Below are 26,361 nucleotides of genomic sequence, written 5' to 3' on the forward strand. Positions count from 1 at the left end.
TGTGTTGGTTAGCTTTTCTTTGTAGCCGTATGGCTGCGCACAGGTTGATGTCAACGAGTAATTACTCCGTTATTACAAAACACAACCTGCAAGTGCAAGATTCACCACAGGATCCCTAGAAGTACGGACAACTTCTTTTCATTCTTGGCAGAAGCGAGAAGATTCCGTGGCTCTCTGTGCCGCGAGGTGTAAATGCTATCATTTCTCCTCGCTGCAAGGAAACAATCACTGCCCGAACTCGGAGGTGGCGAGAAACGCCTCTCACGGGCAGACAAGGGAAAACGGAGAGGCGCGAGAAGACGAGGATGAGTGGATCACTGCATCTCCTTCCCAAGAGGGGACGAACACTCCCCACAAACAAGAAAAGGAAGCGGGTGAGTATCGACCTTCCCTCTCGCGCACGAGGATGGGGAGAAAAATGACGTCACGAAGCCACGCGACCAGTCGTGGCGCGCCGCGATGGGAGCGCCCCCTGTCGGCTCTCCCCAAACACCCGCGACGACCTCTTGTGCACTGAGGCGTCCCGGGCTACAAGCTGCTGCCGCGCTTCCCTCCGCAGAGCGCCGCAGTGCCGCTGTCCCGTTGGGGACACGGAGCGCGCGCGTCGGTCGCTGCGGCTCGTTGGCGCTGTTTTGAACAGAATTTTACTCTAGCGACAGGATTATGAAACAAAAAGAATCGTTACGTTGGCCATAGTGCAGCTGCTCCTGTTTTGTTACGATAAAACAATGACGTTGGAGGCTTTCGCCCATACTCCTACGAATATTAATTTTGGGGAGAAAGTGTAAATTTCAGTGTCCCCGGCCTTTCAACCCTCCCTCGCGGAGAAACGAAGGCCATAGGGATATCGCATCCCTAGTTCTCGCACTATGAGAGCGCCTACGCCGAGACCTTGATAAGTTTTCCTTGAGTCAGGGGGTCAGATTTGTTGCTTTTGCTCTCCACACACTACTAAGCCGACGCGCGCAGCTGCTGAGAATGTCCTACAAAAATCGCTTTGTGAAATCTTCCGCAATTTTGGCAGTGAAGAAGCCAACATTGCTGCAACGTGTACACTTGTGTTTCCAAAGGCAGCGATACAGGGTGGCTGTCAATCCTCCAAGTTTTAATCTTCCAAAGTAGGTCCACGCTGATTCTGTCTTCGGTGCGTTGTCGGCATTGCTATATATATTGCCCTTTTACTTTTCTATACATTGAGGTAAAGGTAAGTCACTGACTCTCGCTTTCATTTACCAGAAAGAGAGTTAATTAGAATGACCCTATGTGAAGAACTTGCACTAAGCAGGGCGCGAAAGCCGCTGCAATGCTCGTCGATTCTGCCACCGATTCACATGGTCGATATGACGTGTCAGTGACATTTATACCTAAATGAGGACGTTGGGAAGTACGGGAGGTAAGTTAGGGAAAGCCGAGTGACGATGGCAATGCATACCCACAGTGGAGCTCTGAAACTCCGCGTTCCGCATCATATGTCGCCCCCTTCGAGCGCGCTTCTTTTTTTTAACGCTATTCCGCGTTGCCGCGGGCGAGGAACATTGTTGCTTCGTCTGCTTGGGATTGTGGCTAGACCTCCGGCAGCGTTCTCGGGAGGTCGCCACCGTGATCAATAATCGGCCACAACAGGCGGTGGTGGCGGGGGCGCCAGCGTCGGAAAGAAAGAAGAAACTCTAGGCTCGAGGCGCTCGGTTTTCGTCTGCATCGGAACGCCAACCACTAACATCCCTCAGTAGTGCGAACCTCGATACTCCAGATATGCGGAAATCTTGCGGCAAATTCAGCAGCGGTGCCATCTGTAGGCGGTTCTTGTCATCAAGTGGAACGGCACGAAGTGCCTTGCTTCAGTTGAATGACATATATTCACAGCCGGCATTTAAAAACAACCAAAACAATGCACAAGCTGACGACGTTTCCTTCAATTCGGCACTCTTCTTGTGTGCTTCTAATCAGGGGAGCAAGGAATCATCGCTGGCCTGCTCGTCAATTCCAGCGCGTTTACTCATGACGCAACGAGGTGCCGCCACAGTCGCGTTTCCGAGCCCTATGCGCCAAGCCCGGGGTCGAAGATGCAGCCCTCGTCGCTCAACGTGACTCGCGCGTGCCGGACTCTCCCGCCGGACGCTGGTGGTTCGCAATGACGTCGACGTCTCTGTAGCATCAGGCCGGACCTCCTCCGGACGCAAGGATCGAGAGAAACGGAGAGAGAGAAGGAGAGTAGGGGAGAGAAAGACGTGCGCGGCGTGTGGTCTCGGCGGTCGGCTGGCTGTGCCGTGTCTTGTGGCGGCGGGTGCGTGCATCGGGGTCGGCGCGCGGCCGTAGCGGCGCGCCGTCTCTGAGACCCCCATGCATCATCACCAGCGCTGGCCCGCGTTCGCTGACCGAGAAGAACCAGGACGAAGAATGGCGCCCGTCGTGCCCGCGCTGCGGCCGCGGCGGCAGCAGCGTCGGTCTGGCGCCCGGTAGCGTCGACCGGAGCCGTGAAGCGGCGGCTCTGGCGCCTTCGGCGTCGTCATGGCGCGACCCGTCGCGCTGCTGCTCCTCTTACCCCTGGTCGTCCCGCTGCTGCTGCTGCCGCCGGTCGCGGAGGCCGGGCGCGCGGAGCCGCAGGCGCCGGCGCTGCTCGCCGCGCTGCCCGCGCGCTCGGCTCCGGCGCTGGCTCGGGCGCTGCGGCGCGCGCTGGCGCGCTCGGGCCAGGGTCCCGGTGACTCGGGTCCCTGGCTCGCGGTCACGCTGGGCGCCGACGCGGACACGCGCGCGGCGCTGGCCGCCCTCTGCGCGGCGCTGGAGAACCACAGGCCCCTGCTGGTGGTCTCGATGGCGCCGCCGCCGTCGGCATTCGCCACGGCGCTGGCCGCAGGATACGCCAGGCTGCCCGTGCTCGCCTACACCGGAGGATACGTGGACCGGGCGGCCCAGGTGAGTGGACGAGAGTGCCCAATTCGAGCGTCGCTGCCTAGGCCCGGCTGCGAAGCACCGCTCCGATCAGTGACGAGACCCGCAACCCCGTGACACGGATAGAGTACTGCGCTATTACACACCGACTAAGGATGCCCCATTAAACATGTGAAGCTGCCGTTATGCGGATCAAAGCCGATGATGAAGCGGCTGACAGCATATCGGCAGAGCTGGACAGGAACGATAGCCTAATTTCGGAGCTGAAAAGCGCTTGGTGGTGAAACCTTATTACCAGCGGATATAGAGGAGCGACCCCAAGTAGCCCCCCGCTTAAACGGTGGCCGCTATCCCTTGGGCAGCGGCGGCGTCTTCAGCGAGCTGGAGGAGCTTGATCTGTGTCCCCGCGTCGGGGCTGAGCAATAGAGCCTGCCAATGATCAGAGTCGGTAATGAAGTGACTCGCGGGTAGGGACTGCGGGCAGTTCCAGATCATATGATTTAGATCGGCTTTCATATCACAATTTTTGCGTTTGTCTGAGTAGGCTCCTTCCGAATAGAAGCTACACAATTGGGGATTTATATGGGTGCTAGTTTGAAGTTTACGCCAGGCTTTGGCCTGTTGCTTGGAGAGCGTTCTATCTGCTGGGGGGAATCTGAGTCTTGCAAGCCTGCAGTGCTGCAGGATTTCTCTGTAAGAAAACAACCTGTCCTTGCCGGGGTATAGGGCGGGTGGGCTGCACGACCCAGCTCGGCGGGACAGTTCTCGGGCTAGGTTATGAGCCGTGGTACACTCATAACTGGGGGCACTATACGCACTCAGCACACACATGTTGGAGCAGAAACAGCCATTCCTCTAGCCATTGCGGGACACTCGGCAGAAACCATTGTCAGCGACTCAAAATTGGCGATACGTAACTACACGTTTGGAAGAATAAGGGTTCGATCCCGGCCGCGGCGGCTAGAATTTCTTTGGAGGAGAAATTCTAGAGGCCCGTGTACTGTGCGATGTCAGTGCACGTTAAAGAACCCCAGGTGGTCGAAATTTCCGGAGCCCTCCACTACGGCGTCTCTTATAGCCTTAGTCGCTTTGGGACGTTAAACCCCATAAACCAAACCAAACCATCCTCACAAGCAGCGCGGCTTCTGCTAAATTATCAGCCCACGCGGCGCATTCCCCCTATCTGGACGCCTGCTCATGCCTCCCTTTGCTGGAAAACGCTTGGTTTCGTTTTTGGCTTTCCCACGCCAGACGAACCAGACTTAGCACTCTACCCTTCCAAATATCCCCCAGCGCATTTTTAGCCCTTTATTCCACTGTAGAAAGTAAGCTCCATCATTATTCTTTGGAAAACAATCCGATTATGTGAAAGCCATTAATTTTTGTCAAAAAAGCAAAAAAACTATTTGGGACTAATAACATTGCTACTCGTTTTTCTTTAACACTAGAAAATTTTCCTGGAGGATCTATAAGCATTGTGCTCAAACATAAATCAGTAAAAAGCGCTCTGGAGTAAATTATTTACGCATTTTTAGTCAATATTTTGCACTAAAATGCACCATTTTTACATTTCCTTGTAAAGAAACGTACGCGGCATTGAACGTACGCGACAACGCTTCATTCGCTGTCGGGGGCATGGGTTAAGCAAGAAATGTGTTAACCCGGATAGGACGAATAAATTTTATGAAAAAAATTCTCAAGTTGAAATAAAGTACCATTGGCCACTAGTCATCCTTGAAGGCCAAACTCAACAAAAATTCAGGGGGGCACTCTGTTGACCTAAAGTGCGGTGAGGCGAAAGCCTTAAGCGCGGTGTTGCTGCTTGTGTCACCGAGGCGTTGTTAAGATATTAGGCTTCTCCTCTAAGAGTGAAACGCGACAGCGTCTTGCAACGCTGCTAGGGAGTCCATAGAACGTCATCGCCTGTTCGGTTCTACGCTTTGCTCGTCGGTAAATTGGTTTTTGAGGAAAGGAAATGTATCTGTCTCGCATATCTGGGTGGACACCTAAACCTTGCCGTAACGGGAAGCGAGGAAGATGGGAGTGAACGAAGACACCGTATTGATTAGACGCGCCTTTGTTCATTCCAAACCATCGAGCTTGCATGGCGGACTGGTTAGCATGCTCGTCTCACACTCCGGCGACCGGGCTTCGATTCCCGAACTCGACCAATTTCGTACTCAGTTTTATTTATTTATGTGGCCTGACTAGAAGGGTTAATTAGGCTAATTGGTTAATTCAGCAATTAACTAAACTCAGTCCCACTTACTTGGAGCACCACTATACGATCCCTTTAATTGGTTGCATGGTTAGTAGCCAGAGTACAATTGGCCCCGTTTGAAATTCGCGCACTGTGACGTCACGACCGTTTCGACCAATTGAAAAGCGTGGTATTTCTGTCGACAACAACTGCTTCCAACGATGAGGCATTAGAGGCTTCCGCCTTGAAATTTTAGTTTGGCTATAACGGCTATTCATGTGTTTGGTATACCATAGAACTAATTATGACAAAGTTTTAAGCTTGCTGGAAGAGTGGTACTCTGGCTAAAAACATGTAAAAAGCTCTGTAGCAGACGACAAGTGCACTTGGGTGTGGGTTGTGTGCTAAACTGAAAACAAGCCCATTGGAGGGAGAGGATTATACACTGCGTGAAGTGAACGTGCTTTGCTCATATTTTTGTACTTTCAGGTACCGGTCTGGTTTTGCTTGGTTTGTGTGAGTTTAACGTCCCAAAGCAACTCAGACTATGCGGGGCGCCGTAGTGAAGGGCTCCGGAAATTTCGACCACCTGGGGATCTTTAACGTGCACTGACATCGCGCACTACACGGGCCTGTAGGATTTAAAATTGGTTGGTAAATTGGTTTTTGTGAAAACGAAATAAGGCAGTATCTGTCTAACATATCACGGCGGTCACCTGAACCGCGCCGCAAGAGAAGGGAGGAAGGTGGGAGTGAAAGAAGAGAGAGAGAGAAAGAGGTGCTGTAGTGGAAGTCTCCGGAATAATTTCCACCACCTGCGGATCTTTAACGGCCACTGACATCGCACAGCACACTGGCGCCTCTTGCGTTTCGCCTCCATCGAAACGCGGCTGCCGCGGTCAGGTTCGAACCCGGGTACTCCAGCTCGGTAGACGAGCGCCTTACCACTGAGCCACCGCGGCGGGTTATCTAGAATTTCGCCTCCATCGAAATTAGGCCACCGCGGCCGGGATCGAACCCGCGTATTCGGCTTTCAGGTACCATTAACATAATGGAATGCTGAGTAGCTATCGGTAGCACGAACGAAGGTGTTGAAGAAGAACGCTCTCGCCGCATGTCAGTGCACGTTAAAGATCCCCAGGTGGTCGAAATCATTCCGGAGACCTCCACTACTGCACCTTTTTCTCTCTTTCTTCTTTCACTCCCACCTTCCTCCCTTCCTTTACGGCGCAGTTCAGGTGTCTGCCGAGATATGCGAGACAGGTACTATCACTTCCTTTCCTCAAAAACCAATTTACCGCATACGTTTCCAAATTACTGCGAACGTTGACCGCCATATGAGATCTCGTTTCCTTTTACATAACCTTCTGATGGGGCCCTATTTTGGACAAAACCCAGAGTTTTCCGACAACCTTTATAGGCAGCGTCATCTTTCGTTGGTGAGCGAAGCACGAAAGCAGACTCCACAGATCAAAAAGTGGTGTAAATTCACGCGATCGGCGCTCGGGTCTCTCGCAGTACATGCTTGTGACGCGTGCCCGTTCGCTGCAGTTTCTACGACCAGCAGCGAGCCGGAGAAATGCCACAACTGCGGCACCCGAGTAGTCCCAAGCCGTCCCTTTTTACGTCATTTCCGGCACTTGATAATGACCGCCCTTCTTGAAGTTCGGTTTGCAAAACGACGGTTTCTGTGACTGATTCCTGGCGCAGTCACTTCAGTTACGAATGCTATCTGTTCCTTTTAGTACTGCCTCTTGACATACTACCAGAAAAAAAGCATTTTTACGGGACGAAAAATTTGTTGTAATTAGCCTTTAAATTCCTGAGAAAGCTGGTCCAAGTAAAAATGTAAAATGCGTCACATTACATAGTTATCGTGATTAGAATTACGCTCGAAGATTGTTAATTTTTTTTTGTTGTTTTAGGCGAGAACACAAATAAAAAATTTGAAGTTGAATGCCATCGCCATCGGGGATTGTTGTCCCGTAATGCCACTGCACCGCATGAAACGCTCTCTGCGGTTGCTAAGAGGCACCGGCGAAACGTTCCTGCTCTGCCTTTTATGCCCAGCGCAAGAGCTGCTTCCATCCTGAATAAGTGAATATCGGAGTAGAATGTCAGTCTTGTCCTGTGGTGTTGGCCAACGTGATCCAATGTAGGTTCCATTTTCATGTGCTTTTATAGCAAACGTAGCTGTGTTTTTTTTATCTTAGTAACTTACAGCTTGTAGTTTACTTTACGGGGCGCAACCTCTCATGGTAAGTGCGCTGGAGCAATTATTTCACAGATAAGAACAGTGCGCGGGCTCAGTTCCTCCAATAAAACGTGTTTGGGCCAGCGGAGGAAATCGAAAATTGGTCTCCTTAGCTGTGGCTAACGACGTGTCGTTTTATTCGCAAAAGCTGAGTAAACATGGCGCAATAAAGAGAAGTCATGCTAGAACCAAAGCTCTATGGGCGCACCTCGAGGTAGCTCTGAAGGAGCCCTCTGATAGCTGCAGCTTGGTCGTTGTCATACGTAGCGTACTTTGCCCATTCAGGAAGATCAGTTCGCATGTCTTGAGTCGTCGCATTAACCAGCCGCTTCGCTACTTCCATGCATATGTGCATCCGTCCATTAGTGTAAAGTTTTAGAAGGTGGAAAGTTATTTTATTATTATTCCTTTTCTGTCGTCCTTTTGACGTCGTCCTTTTTCGTCCTTTTTTGACGTCGTCCTTTTTCGTCCTTTTCTGTCGTCCTTCTGTCGTCCTTTTTTGTCGTCCTTTTCTGTCGTCCTTTTGAGCGCTTTCACTGTCAAGAAGAAAAAATACATATCAAAATTTCCTCCAATAATCTATCGACTAAATGCGTTCAATGGATAACCTCTTTCATATTGGCCGGGGCGACTTTGGTATCTACCTGAAGCTCAATCTGTGGCGTAGGACAAATTTTAATGGCAACACCTTCACTAGAACAGCACGTCTCAGCACCGGACTGCGCTGGATTTCTTCACCGGGGCTGCTAACTCCTCTCTTCTTTTTAAATGGCTGCATTGCATCTGCTCGATCAGGCGAATAACTACTGTCTCATATTTCTGCAGCCCCAGTAGAATGTGTTGGCTCCAGGCGGGAGGTGGGAGGGGAGACGGCAAAGCGGTGGAGAGACGTGATTCGATTCCCTCAGCGGCGGACGCCATAGTCACTTCATACCACGCATGATACCACGCGTGTCAACGCACGTGTCAGCACAGCACGTGAGAGGCGCTGGTGTCGGCTACGATGCTGCGATAAAAAAATACTATATGAAGAACGCCTGAGGAAATTGGACGATAACAGGTGGGCAGCTAAGGGCAGCTAAATGCTTATAAAGAAAGAGCGTGCACTCACAGTGGCGGAAAAGAACTAGAAAACTAACCAGTAAGTACGCCGGACACAAGGACGGAGAAAGAAAGAGCATAAACGACAGGTTAAAAATGATCAAGTTAAATATTGGATTAATTCAACGGAAAAGAAGCATAGTGTAGAACTATATCGATACTGGAAAAGGCAGATCAGGAAAGAATTTTTCTGTGATAACTCAAGAGGAAGTGCCCTACTCTTTGAAGCTAGGTCAGGGTGTCTTAGAACGCGCAGCTACCAACAAAAAAGCTCAATGAAGATGATGGCACATGACACGCGACGCGGATGACACGCGACGCGGTAGTTGCAGTGCGCACATCTGCTCTTTCAACTCTCCTCTGTCTGCACGTGGCAGCGGTTGTGGCTCAGCTCGAGTCAGTGGGCGGGGCTGTGCACTTTCCTTTTCATCCTTCCTTCAGTCACAACAGCAGCAACAAACAAATGGAAGAAGCAACAGTGTGTCAAGTTTGTGCTGCTGTGCTTGCATCGCCTCCCCTCCATTAATATGCTTAGAAACTTCCATAGGCACCCTGCGAATGTGGTAGCCGCTTTTCCGTACCGTCGAAAGCCTGCATCTCCTGGTAGTCAATAGTCTAGATCAGTTAAAACCTTGTAGACTAACTCAAGCTACGACCCGAAGAAATTTCATTTATCGATGCTTCTGGGACTAAAATAAATTTCTAAAATTTATATGATGGTTTCTGCTGGTAGTTGATTCCTAGTTGATACTAAAGAACAATGCTTCTACATTGTTCACGAAAAATTCCGAGTGTGGAAAGAAAGAACAAATTTTATGTGAAGTTTTAGATGATACGTAGTTTTGCATTTCTCTGGAAAATTCACAGGGCTGCCACTTGACCGGAATAGTTATTTTCCCAGAAATATTCTTGGAAATTACTTTCGACAGAGTGGCATAGAATACTCTGGGTTTCTTGGCTGCGGCCATGCCGCAGTCCTCTACCGCATGCCGGATATCATCATCAGCCTCACTTCTCCCTCTGCAGATATCATGATATCATGAAGACGCAATGACTTGCTTGTATTGGTTGTGCACGAGTTCCGGAATTGCATTTATTATATTTTGCCCATAGGTATGTTTTTATATGATACCTCGTCACCTTTTTTCGCTCCCGAGATTCTAGGATGGTGTTTGTTTTTGGATCTTGGGTGTCACAGCCCTCACCCGAGGGCCCTTGAGGTATCTGTAATAAAAAAATAAAATAAAAAGGAGTTTAGAGCGCGGATAGTTGCGCTCAACTTCTCAGTATTCCTCTACTGTGGTGCGATCGGACGGTTTAAAGCGATGTCACTAATCATTGCTTTTTAATCGCTAATTGGGCGGGAACGAAAGTGTTGAAGACGTTGTGGTTGAGCGATTTGCACTGTTCAACAAAATGACTGTCTGTTTTGGCGCTCTTAGTTGCCTGAATACTCATTTATCTTGAAACCTTGTTTTCACTAGAACATTTGGGATATGCAATCTCATCAGCTAAGATACTTAAGTTTACTACTGCATTCTGGTATTTCTTTACGGTATACTGCATACAACTGGATACAAATTCTGCAACATCGCGTTTTTTTATTAACCCCCATCGCCTTACTCAATGGCCTTGCAGGCGTGTAACGTTTAAATAAACATATAAATACAGTAGCTGATGATGAGGATTAAGGAACCCCCACGAAAATTTCTAGCAGAACTATAATAGCATGTCTATAAGGATTCTTTTGACGGCAAATATAAATGCAGTGAATTTTGGTGGCGCGTTTTTACTGTATGTGAAAAACGCCGATATTAGGAGCTGTAGGAAGGCGTCCGAATTTCCTTTGCATTAAACCGTTGTTGATTCTGACCGCAGGAAGACGCCTTTGGGCAAAATTTAAATGCATACAAGATCTTTCTTTTACGCCTTACCGTTTGAAATTGCTAGCATGCCCTGTGCTTAATCTTTTGCAACGCCCATGTCACCTTATCTATGATGCAGCATTTCTTTACAGCTCTTTTGCCGTCGGCCTTTCTAAGTGTATATACTTATTTTCTGTGTTGATTGTCCGCATTCACATTTGCTTATTGTCAGTCACTTTTTTTATTTCCCTGCCGCTGTTAGATGCATCTCGACAATGTTTCAACAACAATTTATCCGCTCCTGCTTTGACTGCCAGCGGGTAGTCGGCAGTATTTAGTAAATAAATAAATATAATCCCATGCGAATGGGCTCACACTGGGACTATACATGGAAAATAATTACCCTTACAAAATTGGTCTATAGACAGTCAGTAGACTTCCAATAGGCTCTACAGGAAGTCTACACTTCCTATAGGAAGTCTACTGTCTGCAGACTCTATTGCCTTTCTATAGATATTTCTTTTTGTCTATAGATAGTGTGTAGACTTTCTATAGAGAAAAGACAACTAAAAGTGTATGACCGTAAATCTATAGATTGTCTATAAATATTTATTTTTGTCTTTGCATAGTCTATTGACTTTCTATAGACAAAAGTCTACTAAAAGTGTATGGCCATAAATCTATAGATTGTGTGTAGACTGTCTATAGCATTATATTTCCTACAGGCCACACTATAGAATTTACCTATAGATAGTTTATGCAATTTTTAGACAGAAGTCTATAGACAGTCTATAGACTGTCTAAAAAACTTTATAAGGGAAATGGCTCCAAACTTTAACCGGGAAAAAAATCATTAAGGATTTCTTTACTCTGTGTCAAAGCCTGACCTTCTACACGGACCATCAGCTGTCGAAGACCTCTTTTCCAACACGCGGAATGAACTGCAACGACTCATCGCCAGAACACAAGCCAACTACGCTGTTTCCGCGAAAGTTGGTGCGCCAGCAGTTTTTACGAGTGCGCCTGCGGATAGCCGTTATTTACGACGAAATGGGGCATGAGCGCGGCCCGATTGACAGCAAATGGGCAATCAGGGGCAGCTGTAAAGCGCTCTTCGCTCTGTTTTGACGACGTCAGTAAGTGAAACGCGCGGCCGCAGAAACAACATTATTTGCGAAGATGTCGCCCGTGCGACACTAAGACAGCGACTGTACAGCGCCTTCTAAGCCTTTCCCGCAGGGTGTTTCCTTGCGCCCTGTGGTCCTGCTTATAGCTACCGAAGAGTAAAAGACCAAAAAAGGATGTCCACAAAGTGTTTCCGAGCCGTTCTGAGCTTCTAGAAGCTTCTCGTTTGCACAAACATTTTTTTTTTCTATACAAGCGAACGAAAACGACGCGAGTAAAAGTTATTTCCCGCACTGCGCGGTATAAGGGAGAAATCATTTTTCCCCTGGCCGAACGTGGTTTGTTTGGCGGCCTTGGCAGCAACCGATGACAAATGGTGGCCTAGCGAGTTCGCGGAACAAATCGTTGGCCAGCGCCCTCTGTGGAGTAAGGTTGCAGTTCGGGTTGTTGAAGTATCGTTTTCTTGGGGATGCCTATGTTTCTCTACTGTGCGTATATGCGGCGGAAGTGTGCTCGGTTCTCTTTAACCGAAAGACTGAGCGATAAGCAGAGAGTAAGCGAACCATCGAGAGCCGCACTGACAAGCAAGTGACGCTTTAATCAGAAACGGAGGTGGGCTGTGCGCGTATTAGCCGACTTGGCTGTACGCGGGTGACTGATGGGCCCGCGAAATTCGCGGACGCCGCGAGCGGCGTCATTATAACACTCTGGATCTATGTGTGCGCTTATTAAGGCGAAAGGCTTATATGGCCCATTATCAGCCAAACCCGGTGTCGTTCTTGGCGTCCAGGGAAAGTGGTCCAGAAACCCTCCAGTGACGTCATCAGCAAATAGAATTTCTCCCGAAGGTGCAGGGAATTGAACGAAGGACGTTTTAATTCATTCATTCATTCATTCATTCATTCATTCATTCATTCATTCATTCTTTCATTCTTTCATTCTTTCATTCATTCATTCATTCATTCATTCATTTTCTATGCCCACGAGTCACAGGTCTTCACTAATTAGTAATGACTAGCCCATCCAAGTCAAAGCAGCACACCAAAGTTGTGTGGAAAGGCTTTCGCCTCGGGCACTTTAGATCGTCAAAGTGCCCCCTGAATTTTTATTTCTTCCTTCTATTACTGGCACGGTTCTATGACATTCATGCCTTCACAGGAGATTGGTTCTCCCAGCATTCTGTCACTCAGTTCGTCGCGTACCTCCGTGCAGATATTGCACAACCGGAAACCAAATCCTGCTGCTACTACTACTGTTTTTACAGCTTCCGCTACTGATAACAATAATGTTCGGGAAATAACAGGCGATTACATATTTGTCTTGCGAGTGGTTTGTTTTAATGGGCGCAATATAACCGGCTGTAGCCTCTGCGCAAGCTTACACTACGCAAGCACGAGTGGTTAGTGTAAGCAGCGTTGTACGGGAGTGTCTTTCACTCTACTCTTTCGACCACTTGCCTATATATGTGGTCTCATGATGGCCCCACAGCCGTGATGCACGCAGTCTCCTCCCTGTCGACGAAGGAATGCCGAGTCATTGTTGCTTTCCTTATTGATAAACACGCAGACCGCGGCCAGCCGCGAAACCGGCGATACGCTTAATGTAAAATGTGATAAATGGGCAGTGAATTTTATTTAGAAGTCACAATAAGCATCAGAATTTTGTCTGGAGGTATGCGACTCAGAAGGAGAGGAGTATAAAGTACGGACAACTTAGCGAGCTTGCAGTAAAAGCGCAAAGGGTAAACTGCGGCAGGATATCACTCATGTCCAAGCGGTTGGTACTGCACTCTTATTCCTAATTCATCTGCCTTAAATTTCATGCGCAGTCTGGAAATATTTTCATTTCGAGAACCAAAAGAGTACTGTATTGGAAGAAGTAGTTCGGTTTACGTCTCCTTTCTTGATACAGTATCGCGCTTGCTTTAAAATAACTCACAGGTTTCACGTATCTTTCATTTATTTCTGTCAGCATGACGACTTACTTCAGCCCACCTTGCACATCACGTATACGACCTCTCCCAACCGATTAGATTCTTGCAGTGTAGAAGTTTGACAACCGCGTTCGAAAGGGACACATTCTGTTTGCTTGAGCCGTGCATAGGGTCTCGCACGCGCCTGAATTTATTTCACGTCCTTCAGTAATTCTCATGCACTTTATTTTCTACTCTGTTTTCTTCGTTGGGAATGCGAAGATGAGGTGGCGTATGAAGTGAACCAAAAGTAAACTTGGCGACGGGCTTTTTAGTCTGTTTCATTTTGAAGTTGAGAACAGAGCAGTCTGTCATGTGCTCCGTTAGCTCTGGCCAAGAGTCTCTGTGCTATGGTGATGAGAGACAACGCAGAAGTAACGATTATGTGAACAAATTGTTCCTTGAGTCTGCGCCCCTCGCTCACACGGGGTGAAAAGTTTTATGGTATATGGGGGTTTAAGGTCCGAAAGCGACTCAGGCTATGAGGGACGCCGTAGTGAAGGGCTCCGGAAATTTCGACCACCTGGGGTTCTTTAGCGTGCGCTGACATCACACACTACACGGGCCTTCAGAATTTCGGCTCCATCGAAATTCGACCGCCGCGGCTGGAACGGGATGAAAAGATGTCAGTGTCAGTGACAGCGGTACCATTTTCCACTCTCTCCTTCGCTCCATAGGAAAGCACTCTAAGGCCCACACCAGTCATATACCCACAGTTCACGTGATCACACAGGCAACATGCTCAAGAGCGCCCACTGTACCCCTTCTGCTAAGTATAATATCCCTATTAGCAAATGCAGAATGCTGCAATTTTCGGTTGTGAAATACTAAGACGAAATGCATCATTGTAAAATCCGCAGATGTCCACTGTACGCCCATATGTGGCAATCGTGTAGCGTCCTTCGGCTGCTGCGATTAATTTGACAACACCCAATACGCGCCCTGGCTAAGGTCGTATGCATCTTGCACGGCATTCTTCAGCAGTAATGTACAACCTAAACGGAAATGACGAAAGGACTAACATTTACCGGCAGGCCAGCGCAATGACGAGAACATGCGCCGCTGGCGGGAGAAACACCAGTACGAGAATGGAGACAAGCGCTTAGACTTGTCTCTCCTTATCTTGAGCTCGGTTTGTGTTCTGGAAGCGGCACCGGTAATACAGTGAACTAGAATAGGGCACTGTACCGGTAGCCACCGGTCGTTTTTGCTCTTCGCGGTGCGTCATTTCTGGTTAGCTTGTCGACCACCGTCACCACTGCAATCATCGCCATCAATCTGGCTACGCCCACTGCAGAGCAATGGCCTCTTGCGTCATCTTCACCACCATCAGCCTGGCTGCGCCCATTGAAGGAGAAAGGCCCCTCGCATGTCACTCCAATATAGCCTTCCCTTTTTGAGCCAGCGAAAGCAATCTTGTCCAAGCAAACTTGGTAATTTAATCCGCCCACCTGACTACCTGCCGCACCCGGTTGCGCTTGCCTTTTCTTGGAATGCACTTCGCTATCGTAAGGAGCCGTCGGTTATCTAGTCGTCGCATTACATGCCCTGCCCGTGCCATTTCTTCCTTGAGAAAAAACAGCGCTTGCAGACAAAGGACCAGAACAAGAAGGACACACAACTGCGCTGACTAACAACTTTTATTTGGGAAGGGGGCCGAACCGCGCCTTTTATACAGAACTGGAGGGAATGATGCGCACGCGCACAGATCAGCAAAGTGGGAGCATGGAAAGAGCCCACACATAGACCAACTATTCTTATCGTCACTGATAGCCAACAACGCAGCCAAAACAAGCGAGAAAAGAAAAAAGAAAAAAAGAAAGAAAGAAACAACGGGGGAAAAACAAAAGCAGGGAGCGTAAAGAAACAATTCCAAAAAGTTCTAAAGAGATCCCGAAGAAGCCAACAACCAACACGGCTAAACGAATGACGATGAAAGGTGACAAAGATGAAGGCACTAAAAACTGAACAGACAAGAATAAAAGGTGCAGGAAAAGCCTGCGGAAGATGTAAAAAATCGGCGCGGCTAAAAGAAGACGGAATTAAAGGCGTTAAAACAGATAAAAGCAAAAACCTGAGAAGCCGATGAGAATAAAAATAAGCAGGAAAGGTGGTCACTAAAAAATGAAATTGAACAGACAACAGATCTCTAAAAACAAGCAATGAATCGCAAAAAACGTGTGGGCGATAAAACCTAAGGTGAGATAACAGAGAAGTTTTTACAGAAAAGTTTAAGATGGAAAACATCGCAAAATGTGGGCGCCAACGAAACATCACGGGATGAAACCAAAAGAATGCACTGAATCAAATCAAAGCAGTGAGGAATGAACACTCTGTCTAACAGCGCAACTGATGGTGTGCTAACGCACTCATCTTTTAGCTTGGTAATAGTGGCTGCTTCAATGATTTCTCGGGTCAGTTGATTTAAGTTTTTTGCCAGAATATCTGTTTCCTTGAAAGTGGGGGAGATGCGCCGGCAAGGACTGCAATCACGGCAGTGGATGGCCAAATTACCGGACCTTTTATCCTCAGCATTAGCTTTATGCTCTAGTAACCGCTTGTTGATACATCGGCCTGTTTGGCCGATGTACTTCCTGCCGCAGGGTAAAGGGATCGAATAGACAACACCCGACGAACATGCTACGAACGGATCCCGATGTTTCACTGTGCAGTCTGGAATTTTTTCCCCAGAGCCGTTGACCTTTCTGCAGAGTCTAGAAAGCCGGTGAGGAGCAGAGAAAATAAAAGGTCCGGTAATTTGGCCATCCACTGCCGTGATTGCAGTCCTTGCCGACGCATCTCCCCCACTTTCAAGGAAACAGATATTCTGGCAAAAAACTTAAATCAACTGACCCGAGAAATCATTGAAGCAGCCACTATTACCAAGCTAAAAGATGAGTGCGTTAGCACACCATCAGTTGCGCTGTTAGACAAAGAGTGTTCATTCCTCTCTGCTTTGATTTGATTCAGTGCATTCTTTTGGTTTCATCCCGTGATGTTTCGTTGGCGCCCACATTTTGCGATGTTTTCCATCTTAAACTTTTCTGTAAAAACTTCTCTGTTATCTCACCTTAGGTTTTATCGCCCACACGTTTTTTGCGATTCATTGCTTGGTTTTAGAGATCTGTTGTCAGTTCAATTTCATTTTTTAGTGACCACCTTTCCTGCTTATTTTTATTCTCATCGGCTTCCCAGGTTTTTGCTTTTATCTGTTTTAACGCCTTCAATTCCGTCTTCTTTTAGCAGCGCCGATTTTTTACATCTTCCGCAGGCTTTTCCTGCACCTTTTATTCTTGTCTGTTCAGTTTTTAGTGCCTTCATCTTTGTCACCTTTCATCGTCATTCGTTTAGCCGTGTTGGTTGTTGGCTTCTTCGGGATCTCTTTAGAACTTTTTGGAATTGTTTCTTTACGCTCCCTGCCTTTGTTTTTCCCCCGTTGTTTATTTCTTTCTTTTTTTTCTTTTTCTTTTCTCGCTTGTTTTGGCTGCGTTGTTGGTTATCAGTGACGATAAGAATAGTTGGTCTATGTGTGGGCTCTTTCCATGCTCCCACTTTGCTGATCTTTGCGCGTGCGCATCATTCCCTCCAGTTCTGTATAAAAGGCGCGGTTCGGCCCCCTTCCGAAATAAAAGCTGTTAGTCAGCGCAGTTGTGAGTCCTTCTTGTTCTGGTCCTTTTTCTGCAAGCGCTGTTTTTTCTCAAGATGTACCCCAACCAACTCGATCAGCAACACACCTTTCCCATTTCTTCCCTTTGACTTCAGCTGGGATGCCATTATGACGAAAGAGTAGCGCAAAACCAGGACGACGGACACAAGGGGAGAGAACACACACCAACAACACAGGCGCTATAGCGCCTGTGTTGTTGGTGTGTGTTCTCTCCCCTTGTGTCCGTCGTCCTGGTTTTGCGCTACTCTTACGTTATGGATCAATACCGACTTGCCCAAATTTCCACCATTATGACGAGCTTGTCCCCTGACCCACTATTCTGTATTCCAGTTTGTGCGAATTAGTGTGGAAGTATAGGCTTGTTCTTCGCATAAAGAAACGCTTCTTTGTCCTGAACAGTATGGAGAATTACGCGCGAGCGAGCAGAGTACATTTAGTGAGGAGGGGTGGCGAGATGTCGCAACATAGTGGATACCTGCTGGCGCAACGGGTATCCATTCATGGACCGACAATTTCAAAGGACACAAACACAGAAAAAAGTTGCAAAAGAAGCTGCGGTAAATGTGAAATTTAATGCTATCGTATTCTACTCCTCAGGTGACTTAAGCGTCTCCTTAGTGTTTTGTCGGTGGTGCCTACTGGAGTTGAAACAGACGGTGTAGGATGCTGATCGCGCTGCCAGTAGAGCGTTCACCCTCGCGTATCGACGGTAACGTCATCACGGATTCGTTTTCCTCGCTTTTGTAGAACAACGAACGCGTGGAATCGACATATTTTTCGATCGGCTGCTCTCTCGCTCCGTTCGGCTGATTCGATTTGGCTCGCGCTCGAGTGCGTCCCGTCTTCCGCTCGGGTCTGCTTGCGGCAGCGATGCGTGGCCCCAGATTTTGGAATCGATATTGATGAGACGAACGATGTCATCTTCCTGATTCCCAATGATGCTAGCTTAGCAGTAAATTTTGATTTACGGCGAAGTGCCAGCGCGGCATACTCCAAAAAAAAAAAACACAGAAAGCGATACACTGCATTGCCAAGACTTTGTGCGAGTAAGGTGCGTCGTGCAATCCGCTTTCAATGTCATCTATAGACGTAGTCTTTGTCAAAAATAACCAGGCTGCGCGTTTTTCTTCTAAGTCGTATATTAAAGCTTTTATGCCAGCCCTCAAGCTCTAAATCTCTGTACGGTAAAGAGAACCGCTCTCCTCACCTTCAAAGAACTTTTTGATCTTGAGGGAAGCCGTGAGGGCTCTATTATACGAATTACTTTTGACAAAGACTGTACGTAAAACTTCGGCTGATGAACTTACTGAAATATACAGGGTGTGTCATTTGTAATTTTACGCAGTCTTTAAAAATAGCCTTTGTGAGTTAGAAGAGTGGTCTTTCGCCATAGCACTGTCAGTAATGTAGTACATCATAATAAAGCCAAGACTTGCTAATTAGAAGGCTCGTTACCTAGAATTGAATAGTTAACTTTTTAACTATTCATGTTAGGCTTCCTAATTATTTAGAGGCGTGTTGCCAACCGTACGTAACATCCATATCAATTTTCAGAATTTCGAAAACGCGGTTACCCACGGCGCTGTGAGCCAACAACTTTTGGCTACTTCGACGAGTTACGTGCACCGTACAGTTTGCTTCGCCTTGCAAGCTACTCGAAAGCGCATGTTTTTTTACGTGATGCAGCCAAAATTTGTTGGGCCACAGCGCCGAGGGTAACCGCGGTTTAGAAATTCTAAAAACTGATATGGATATTGATTACGGTGGGCTACACGTCTCTCAGTAATTAAGGAACCTAACAGTAATAGTTAAGAAGTAGTCAACCAGCCTGCTAGTTAGCGCGTCTTAGCTATGTTATAATGTAATGCACCAGTGATAATGCTGTGCCGAAAAAAGGTTTGGTTTATGGGGTTTAACGTTCGAAAACGACTCAGGCTATGAGGGACGCTGTAATGGAGGGCTCCGGAAATTTAGACCACCCGGGGTTCTTTAACGTGCACTGACATCGCACAGTACACGAACCTCTAGAATTTCTCCTCCAAGGAAATTCAACCGTCGTGGCCGGGATCGAACCCGCGTCTTTCGGGTCTGTGCCGAAAAAAAAGTGCTCTTCTAATTCAGAAAGCCCATTTTTAAAAATTGTGCAAAACCTAAGGTGAAACACCCTGTATTGATTTAGTCTGGGTATTCCACCAATGTGGACAAAAGGAAAAAAAATGCTGCCCTAGGTTTAGCACTTCCTTCTTTATGACCTTTTTCATTGCTGTATGCTAAGAGTTTGAATGCGTACAGAAGCTCGCAACCACATCATACGACATATATTTAGTGGAACTGATAAGCGGCATAATAGATATTTCATTCATACATTATACATTATGTCATCCAGAGCCGCCAGAAACTTGGGAGGTATTTGTTCTGTGGAGCAGGAAACTGGTGCATACAAAGGACAACCGCGAAGCCTGCTTATAACGGGCTTATTGCTCTTAATACTTGAAAAGCTAATTTCAGGGAGCGCAGTGAGGGATGTCTGACTTCCTGCGTCATTTATACAGCATTCCTCACGCTCATTTAAAAACGCCGCAGCAGGCCGATTTTCATCGTAATGTAGACAGTTTCACGAAGATATATGCCCCTGTAGGATCTCTTTTTTTGTGAGTTGCTTGCATTGAACGGCCGAAATTTTTATTAATCTTTCATTATCAACTAGCATAGCACGTGGCAAAGGTCATGTGTACCCGGGACAGTAAGCTGTGCGATGTTAGTGCACGTTAGAGAGCCCCAGGTGGTCGGAATTTCCGGAGCCCTTCGCTACGGCGTCCCTCATAGCCTGAGTCGCTTTGAAACGTTAATCCCCCATAAACCTAACGCTCAAAGTGAATAGTGAGGGCTTTTAATACAGTTTTTCTTCAGAGAATTTGATTCGAGTACTGCCGGATGTTACAGCTTTTTCAAGAACCTCGAATCTAAACAAAAACACAAACAAAACGGAATGCAGGAAGATGCAATAAACAGCTAAACAGCCTCTGATCTTTTCAGAACGTGTCAGTATTCTCTGAAATATCAAGATACATCGCAAGTTAAAATGGAATGGGAAGCTTATAATCAGCTTCATCTCTTTTTAAAAAGTCCTGCTTACCTGCGTCAGCCAAGCGTAACTTTATTACCGCCCTAGTGACAGCTCGAGCCTGCTAGTTCAGCCCCGGTCGAGAAACAAGAAGAAAAAAATAAATCCTTTCGCTCCTTTAGGACCAACCTAGCAGCCCGTGAAAAAGGGTTTCAAGAGCTTTTCTCCGAGCTTTTGCGACGTTTGTGCATTTTCAGTTTCTCTCTGTGCGTTTGGAACTGAGTTTACGTCGCAAAGAAGTGTTAACGCGCTGAGCCGCTGTCCCATGCTACTCATTTCCGGGAAAATCCCCGGACCTTCTGGACGTCTCTTAACCCACATCGCTTCCTGTCTGGGTGGTGTAATTTGTTTCGGCAATAGTTCTCTGACGGAAGCAAGACGGTCGCTAACGGCTTTAAAGTTTTTAATCAGTCGTAACAACGGCCGAATGTCGCTGGCATCGCCGGCAGACGAAGACGAACCTTCTTTGCGCATCTGTCATCGGAAAGGGCGATTATAAAAATGGTCTGTAGACAGTCTGTGGACATCTTTTGGACTCTATTGCCTTTCTATATATCTGTCTTTTTGTACTCAGAAGCCGCCGCGGTGGCTCAGTGGTTATGGCACTCGGCTGCTGACCCGAAAGACGCTGGTTCGACCCCAGCCGCGGCGGTCAAATTTCGATGGAGACGAAATTCTAGAGGCCCGTGTACTGTGCGATGTCAGTGTGCGTTAAAGATCCCCAGGTGGTCGAAATTTCCGGAGCCCTCCACTACGGCGTCCCTCATAGCCTGAGTCGCTTTGGGACGTTAAACCAATATAAACCAACCAAAACAAAAATCATTGTCTATAGACTGGCTATAGAAAAAAGTATACAAAATGTTTATGGCCATAAATCTATGAATTATCGATAGACTGTCTATAGCATTCGTATTGCCTATATTGCTTATAGATAGTCTATAGACTTTATAGTCGGAAGTCTATGGAGAGTCTATAGACTATGTAAAAAATGTTTGTAAGTGGAGGAACAGAAATGCTGCATTCAGAGGAATTTGTCCTATAAATATTTGGTGAAGTGGGAAATTTCATGGTCTTCAAGTTAATTTCAGGAACCAAAATTTTCAGTTTTTTGCATTTTCTTTTTTTTATTTTCATTTATTGTGACCTTAAAAGCTCGAAGGCGCATTACATAAGGAGGGGGATGTATCGGTTTCCATACAGAGAATTTCTATGAAAGCATGCATAAAAACACCAACAAAAAAAAGTCACAGGAACCAAAAGAACAAAACAATACACGCACACAGGAACGGAAAAAGAACTTAAAAAAACAACAGGCATGATAAAGCGAGTATAATATCAATATTTCACACAGGATGCATGTAACAAAAAGCAGGGTAACAAAGGCAACGTTCGAAAACGGTAAAGGTTATTACAGATGAGTTTTTAACTTTCATTCTCAGATCGCTGGATTTGTATAAATGCTGCAAGGGTAAGGGACAATAAATAGGGATATTTTGGTATAATGAAGGAAATTTTCTATTAAGGCACGGAACATGGCTTCCGACGAAGATGGCTGTGCAAATAGCTTACGAGCCCATAAGCTTTTTTCATGCAAGCAGTAGTCAGCAGTAAACGTTTATGTCGAGCACTACGATAAAAATCGGTGGGCGGAGATAAAATTCACGCTGCCAAAGGAAACAAGCAATGAATACGAATACAGTCGAGCCCACTTATAACGAACCTGACGGTCGCGCGGAATTGCGTTCGCTGTATGCGATGTTCAGTAAGTAAGTGGTCTCCCCCTAGTACAGCCAAAATTGCCAAGCTCTCGAGAAGTGGCGTCAATATCCTAAAAACTGCTGCACGGGCATCTTTGAAAGTAGAACCTACCGCTTCCCTTTCTAGGTTTTCCAGGGCGGTCATGTTCTCGTCGCCGAGACCTTTTCTGTCAGAAATCTGCTTTAGGAACGGTATGTAACTAATCACGGTTCAAGTATTCACGGAAGCTGGTGGCAGGTAGGCCACAATAATCAGATTCCCAGTGGTTGCAGAGTGCTCGTACTTTGCGTGCAACTGCTCCGTCAGAGCTCGGCTCTGCGATGTTGTTTCTGCACAAACGTAGTCATCCGAGTCAACATCCGGCCAGCTGTGCTTCAAAGACATCGTTAATTGCCACAAATATGCATGCGTCCGATCACGCCTGTTTTCGACAGCGCCATCTATCGTTCCTGCGCGCATGCAGCGACAAAAGCAGCGCAGCGCGCATGCGCACAGAATAGATCAGCTGCACTGTCTGCTACCTGGCGTTGGCCGTGCATAGTAGCCGTACAAAAGGTGGACCCGACTGGGCAGGCGGCGAATACCACAGCGTGGCCAGCAGGACACTCAGACTTCTCAAATCGCTGCCGTTACTTGATCCATGACCGTGCGGGGTAACTTCTGTTCCCACCTCGAATGCTTTGATCAGACTGTGCACATGCAAGCACTGCAAGCACTGACAGGCAAGCACTGACTTTGTAGGCGATCGGCGAGTGCTTGACCGGCGGTTACCGACAGCTCCAATGCCGCCCTCTTATTTTGTTTTCGGGACAATGTCGCGTTGTCTGACAGACGCTTCTGAGTCTCCGCGCTTGCTGGAAGCGGGAATTTCTCAACTGCGGGGCCCAGTTTACGACGCCTCCTCGTCCCCCACAAGTTTATAACCGAGCTGTGCGGCCACACATGTTCGTTGTATCTGAGATGAACTGCCACTGCCCTAATGGACATATCTGCGGCCGTTGTAAGTGCGCTGACAGCATGCGGAATGGCACAAGGCAGCCAACCAGTAAATACTAACGAAATTAACATAAGCGTTGCGCAAGAGAGCCAAGCGCCATTCGCCTCGAGCCGTGAACGGGAAGATATTCACGTAATAATTGTACAGTGCAAAAGGACGACGTGAACGGTCCGAACGTCCCGTTAACGATTACCGCCGTAAAATTCCCGGTAAATATGACAGCAACGAAAGCGCAGATATGCAAGGTGTACCACTAGTGGACGCAAGGCGTCCGCCGCGGTGGCTCAGTGGTTGTGACGCTCGGCTGCTGACCCGATACATGCGGTTTCGATCCCGGCCGCGGCGGCTGAATTTCGATGAAGGCGAAATTCCAGAGGCCCGTGTGCTGTGCGATGTCAGTGCACGCTAAAGAACCCCAGGTGGTGGAAATTTCCGGAGCCCTTCACTACGGCGTCTCTCAGAGCCTGAGTCGCTTGGGGATGGTAAACTCCATAAACCAAGCCCAACTATGAAAGACAAACGAATAGACCTGCCTGGATACAGCCTTTTACAGTTTTACGTCCATTGCAAAGAACGCCGTACGTGTTTTCGTGCGCTTTCGGCAACGCTAGCTGCGAATACGACGGAGATCTCGAATCACTATCCGAACGGTGTGTCCTTTCTGCTCGAGTTCCGCGACGGCTTTCAATATTGACTCAGCTCTGAGAACAGAGCGTGGAAAATGCGATCCAAGCTTTTCGGCGCGGCCCCTCCGCAGTCATCTGATCAGGCCAGGCTGCAACAGGAATATTTGTTCTTTTTCCTATCTTTTTCGAAGTCTGGCTAAACTGAATTGGCTTCCCAGTTTTCGTTCGCGCTCTCACGACAACTGGGATGTCGGTTTGGCGTCCTTGAAGTTTGCGCACTGTTGATACACAAAGGAGTGGGAAAAACGTTCATCAGATACACTGAATTTCCTCGAAGAAGTGACGCAAAGAGAAAGACGAGTGCTGTATATCTTATTCGACAGTTATAGAGAAGGCTGAAGCAATACAGAACAGTCGCTTTTAGATACGCGTGCGTCACACCAGAGCGTTATGTGTTTTTTTCTTTTTTTAATACCAGCCAGATACGGCTGACCCGACCGTTCAGGCCTTCTCCTATACTCGTCTCCTGCACTCCCCTGTCGGCTAGTATTCCCGCCTGGCCCTGCTGAAAAAAGTTATCTGATGCAATGACCTCATAGACGCTTCATCATAGAATATCATACAATTTGTATGATATTCTATGGTATGTCTATGATGTCTATGATTTTGAAGAAATTTATGACATTTGTATGATAACTTTCTATGATTTGTGTGATAATTCTATGATTTTGTACAATAAACTGTATGGGTTTATTGTATCATACAACTTTTTTCAGCAGGAGCTGCACGACTGTGGGGGAGAGTACTGTGTTGGTGGCGCCCTACAACGGAAGACGAACGAACTGAAGAAGCCGCGTGCACCTTCAGGGATCAGTGCAATCAACGGATACTGGTTTGGTTTGGTTTGGTTTGGTTTATGGGGTTTAACGTCCCAAAGCGACTAAGGCTATGAGAGACGCCGTAGTGGAGGGCTCCGGAAATTTCGACCACCTGGGGTTCTTTAACGTGCACTGACATCGCACAGTACACGGGCCTCGAATTTCTCCTCCAAAGAAATGCAGCCGCCGCGACCGGGATCGAACCCGCGTCTTTCGGGCCAGCAGCCGAGCAGCATACCCACTGAGCCACCGCGGCGGCCAACGGATACTAGAGTCACTCCAGTCACTCCACCTGGATAGCGTCCCAAAGGCTTCCATTGCGAAGCGAACAGTGCGGCTGGCATTGAAAAAAATCAAACACAGCAATTCTGAACAAAATTATTTTTGAGCGGGAGATCATTTATTAACGCAAATTTGTCATATAATGCAAGATTTTACTATAACAGTCAATATATCCGCAGAACACCCCACGGCCGTCTTGCATTTTTTTTTAATTTACGTTCTCGCTATCGTCAAAAGCATTCCGCATTGGTTCTCTATAGAGACTTAACTTTTCGAGGCGGTCCATTGAAACACTTTAAAAGATAGATTTTGCATATCAGAAGAATGGGCCATTACCTTCAATATTGCTATGGGAGTGTGTTACAATTTTCCAATTTTTGTTTTGTTTTTTTCTTCTTCTCAGAATGTTGGACATGCAAGGTTGCGGTGGTCACATTTATGTGCAGTGCGGCAGCAGCGAAAGAACCCGGTGACCGAGGGTCAGATGCACTCTACAAAATTCTTGTAAAGACCTGTGCAGGGGGTTTTTAACAGCAAATGCGGCAAAATACAAAGGTCAACTCTGCATTTCTATTTGCGTATAAATACGTTGCGTACGAGCTCTGTTATTTGTGAGGAAATGCAAGATGTCATTCCGCATTTGGTTGAAAACATTCACAAGGCGTTGATAAACGGACACCGAGGACAAATACAAGTTAGCCTGTATCAATATGGCCATTATCATCATCAGAAGCAGCAGCCTGACTACGCCCACTGCAAGACAAAGGCCTCTCCCATATATCTCCAATTAATCTTGTCCTTTGCCAGCTGCGGGTGCCGTATCCCTGCAAACTTAATTTCATCCGCCCATCTAACTTTCTGGCGCCCCCCCCCCCCCCCCGCTACTCTTGTCTTCTCTTGGAATCCACTTCGTTACCCTTAAGTACCAGCGGTTATCTAGCTTTCGCATTACATGCCCTGCCAAAGCCCACTTCTTCCTCTTGATTTCGACTAGGATGTAATTAACCTGCATTCGTTCCCTCACCCACTCTGCCCGCGTCCGGTCTCTTAACGTTACACCTATCATCTTTCTTCCCATAGTTCCCTGCGTTTTCCTTAATGTAAGCTGAATCCTTTTCGTTAGCCTCCACATTTCTTCCCCGTAGGTGAGTGCCGGTAAGATACGGCTGCTGTATACTTTTCTCTTCAGGGATATTGGCAAACTGCCATTCATGATCTGAGAGAACCTGCCATATGCGCTCCGTCCAATTTTTATTCTTGTAGTTACTTCCCTGTCATGATACGGATCAGCGGTCACTATCTGCCCTAAGTAGACGTATTCCCTTACTTCTTCAAGCACCTCGATACCAATTGTGAACTGCTGTTTCCTTGTGAGACTGCTGAACATTCGTTTCGTTTTCTGTATTTTAATTTTTAGACAATCTAGGGTACCCCGTTGTAATCACAAACAGACCATGCTAGCCTAAAGCGGAGCTTTTATAACCTAGAAAAGACCACAATACGAAATACTGGTGGCGCCACCTCCGGCCGATTTCACAAGAAAACTGAGTACGTCGACAATGATTTTTGCGCGGATCACAGAGGCAATGGTACACCGCCAAAACGTTGGCAACCCATCCTTTT

At 47.3% G+C, this 26,361-nt stretch overlaps 1 protein-coding gene across 1 annotated transcript in view; it reads left to right on the top strand.

Annotated features, from left to right (window-relative positions):
• The first annotated feature begins 2,055 nt into the window (after window positions 1-2,055).
• Window positions 2,056-26,361, top strand: part of LOC149367196 (glutamate receptor ionotropic, NMDA 2C-like) — a 189,785-nt gene continuing 165,479 nt past the window's right edge. Inside the window, exon 1 of the mRNA XM_089566757.1 lies at window positions 2,056-2,913. Within this exon, the coding sequence (XP_089422883.1) occupies window positions 2,509-2,913 (405 nt within the window). The 5' untranslated portion in view covers window positions 2,056-2,508. The remainder of the gene's footprint in view (window positions 2,914-26,361) is intronic.

The sequence above is a fragment of the Amblyomma mixtum genome, chromosome 1 (genome assembly GCF_055824585.1).
Source record: "Amblyomma mixtum isolate Tamu chromosome 1, ASM5582458v1, whole genome shotgun sequence".
In the NCBI taxonomy this organism is placed as follows: domain Eukaryota; kingdom Metazoa; phylum Arthropoda; class Arachnida; order Ixodida; family Ixodidae; genus Amblyomma; species Amblyomma mixtum.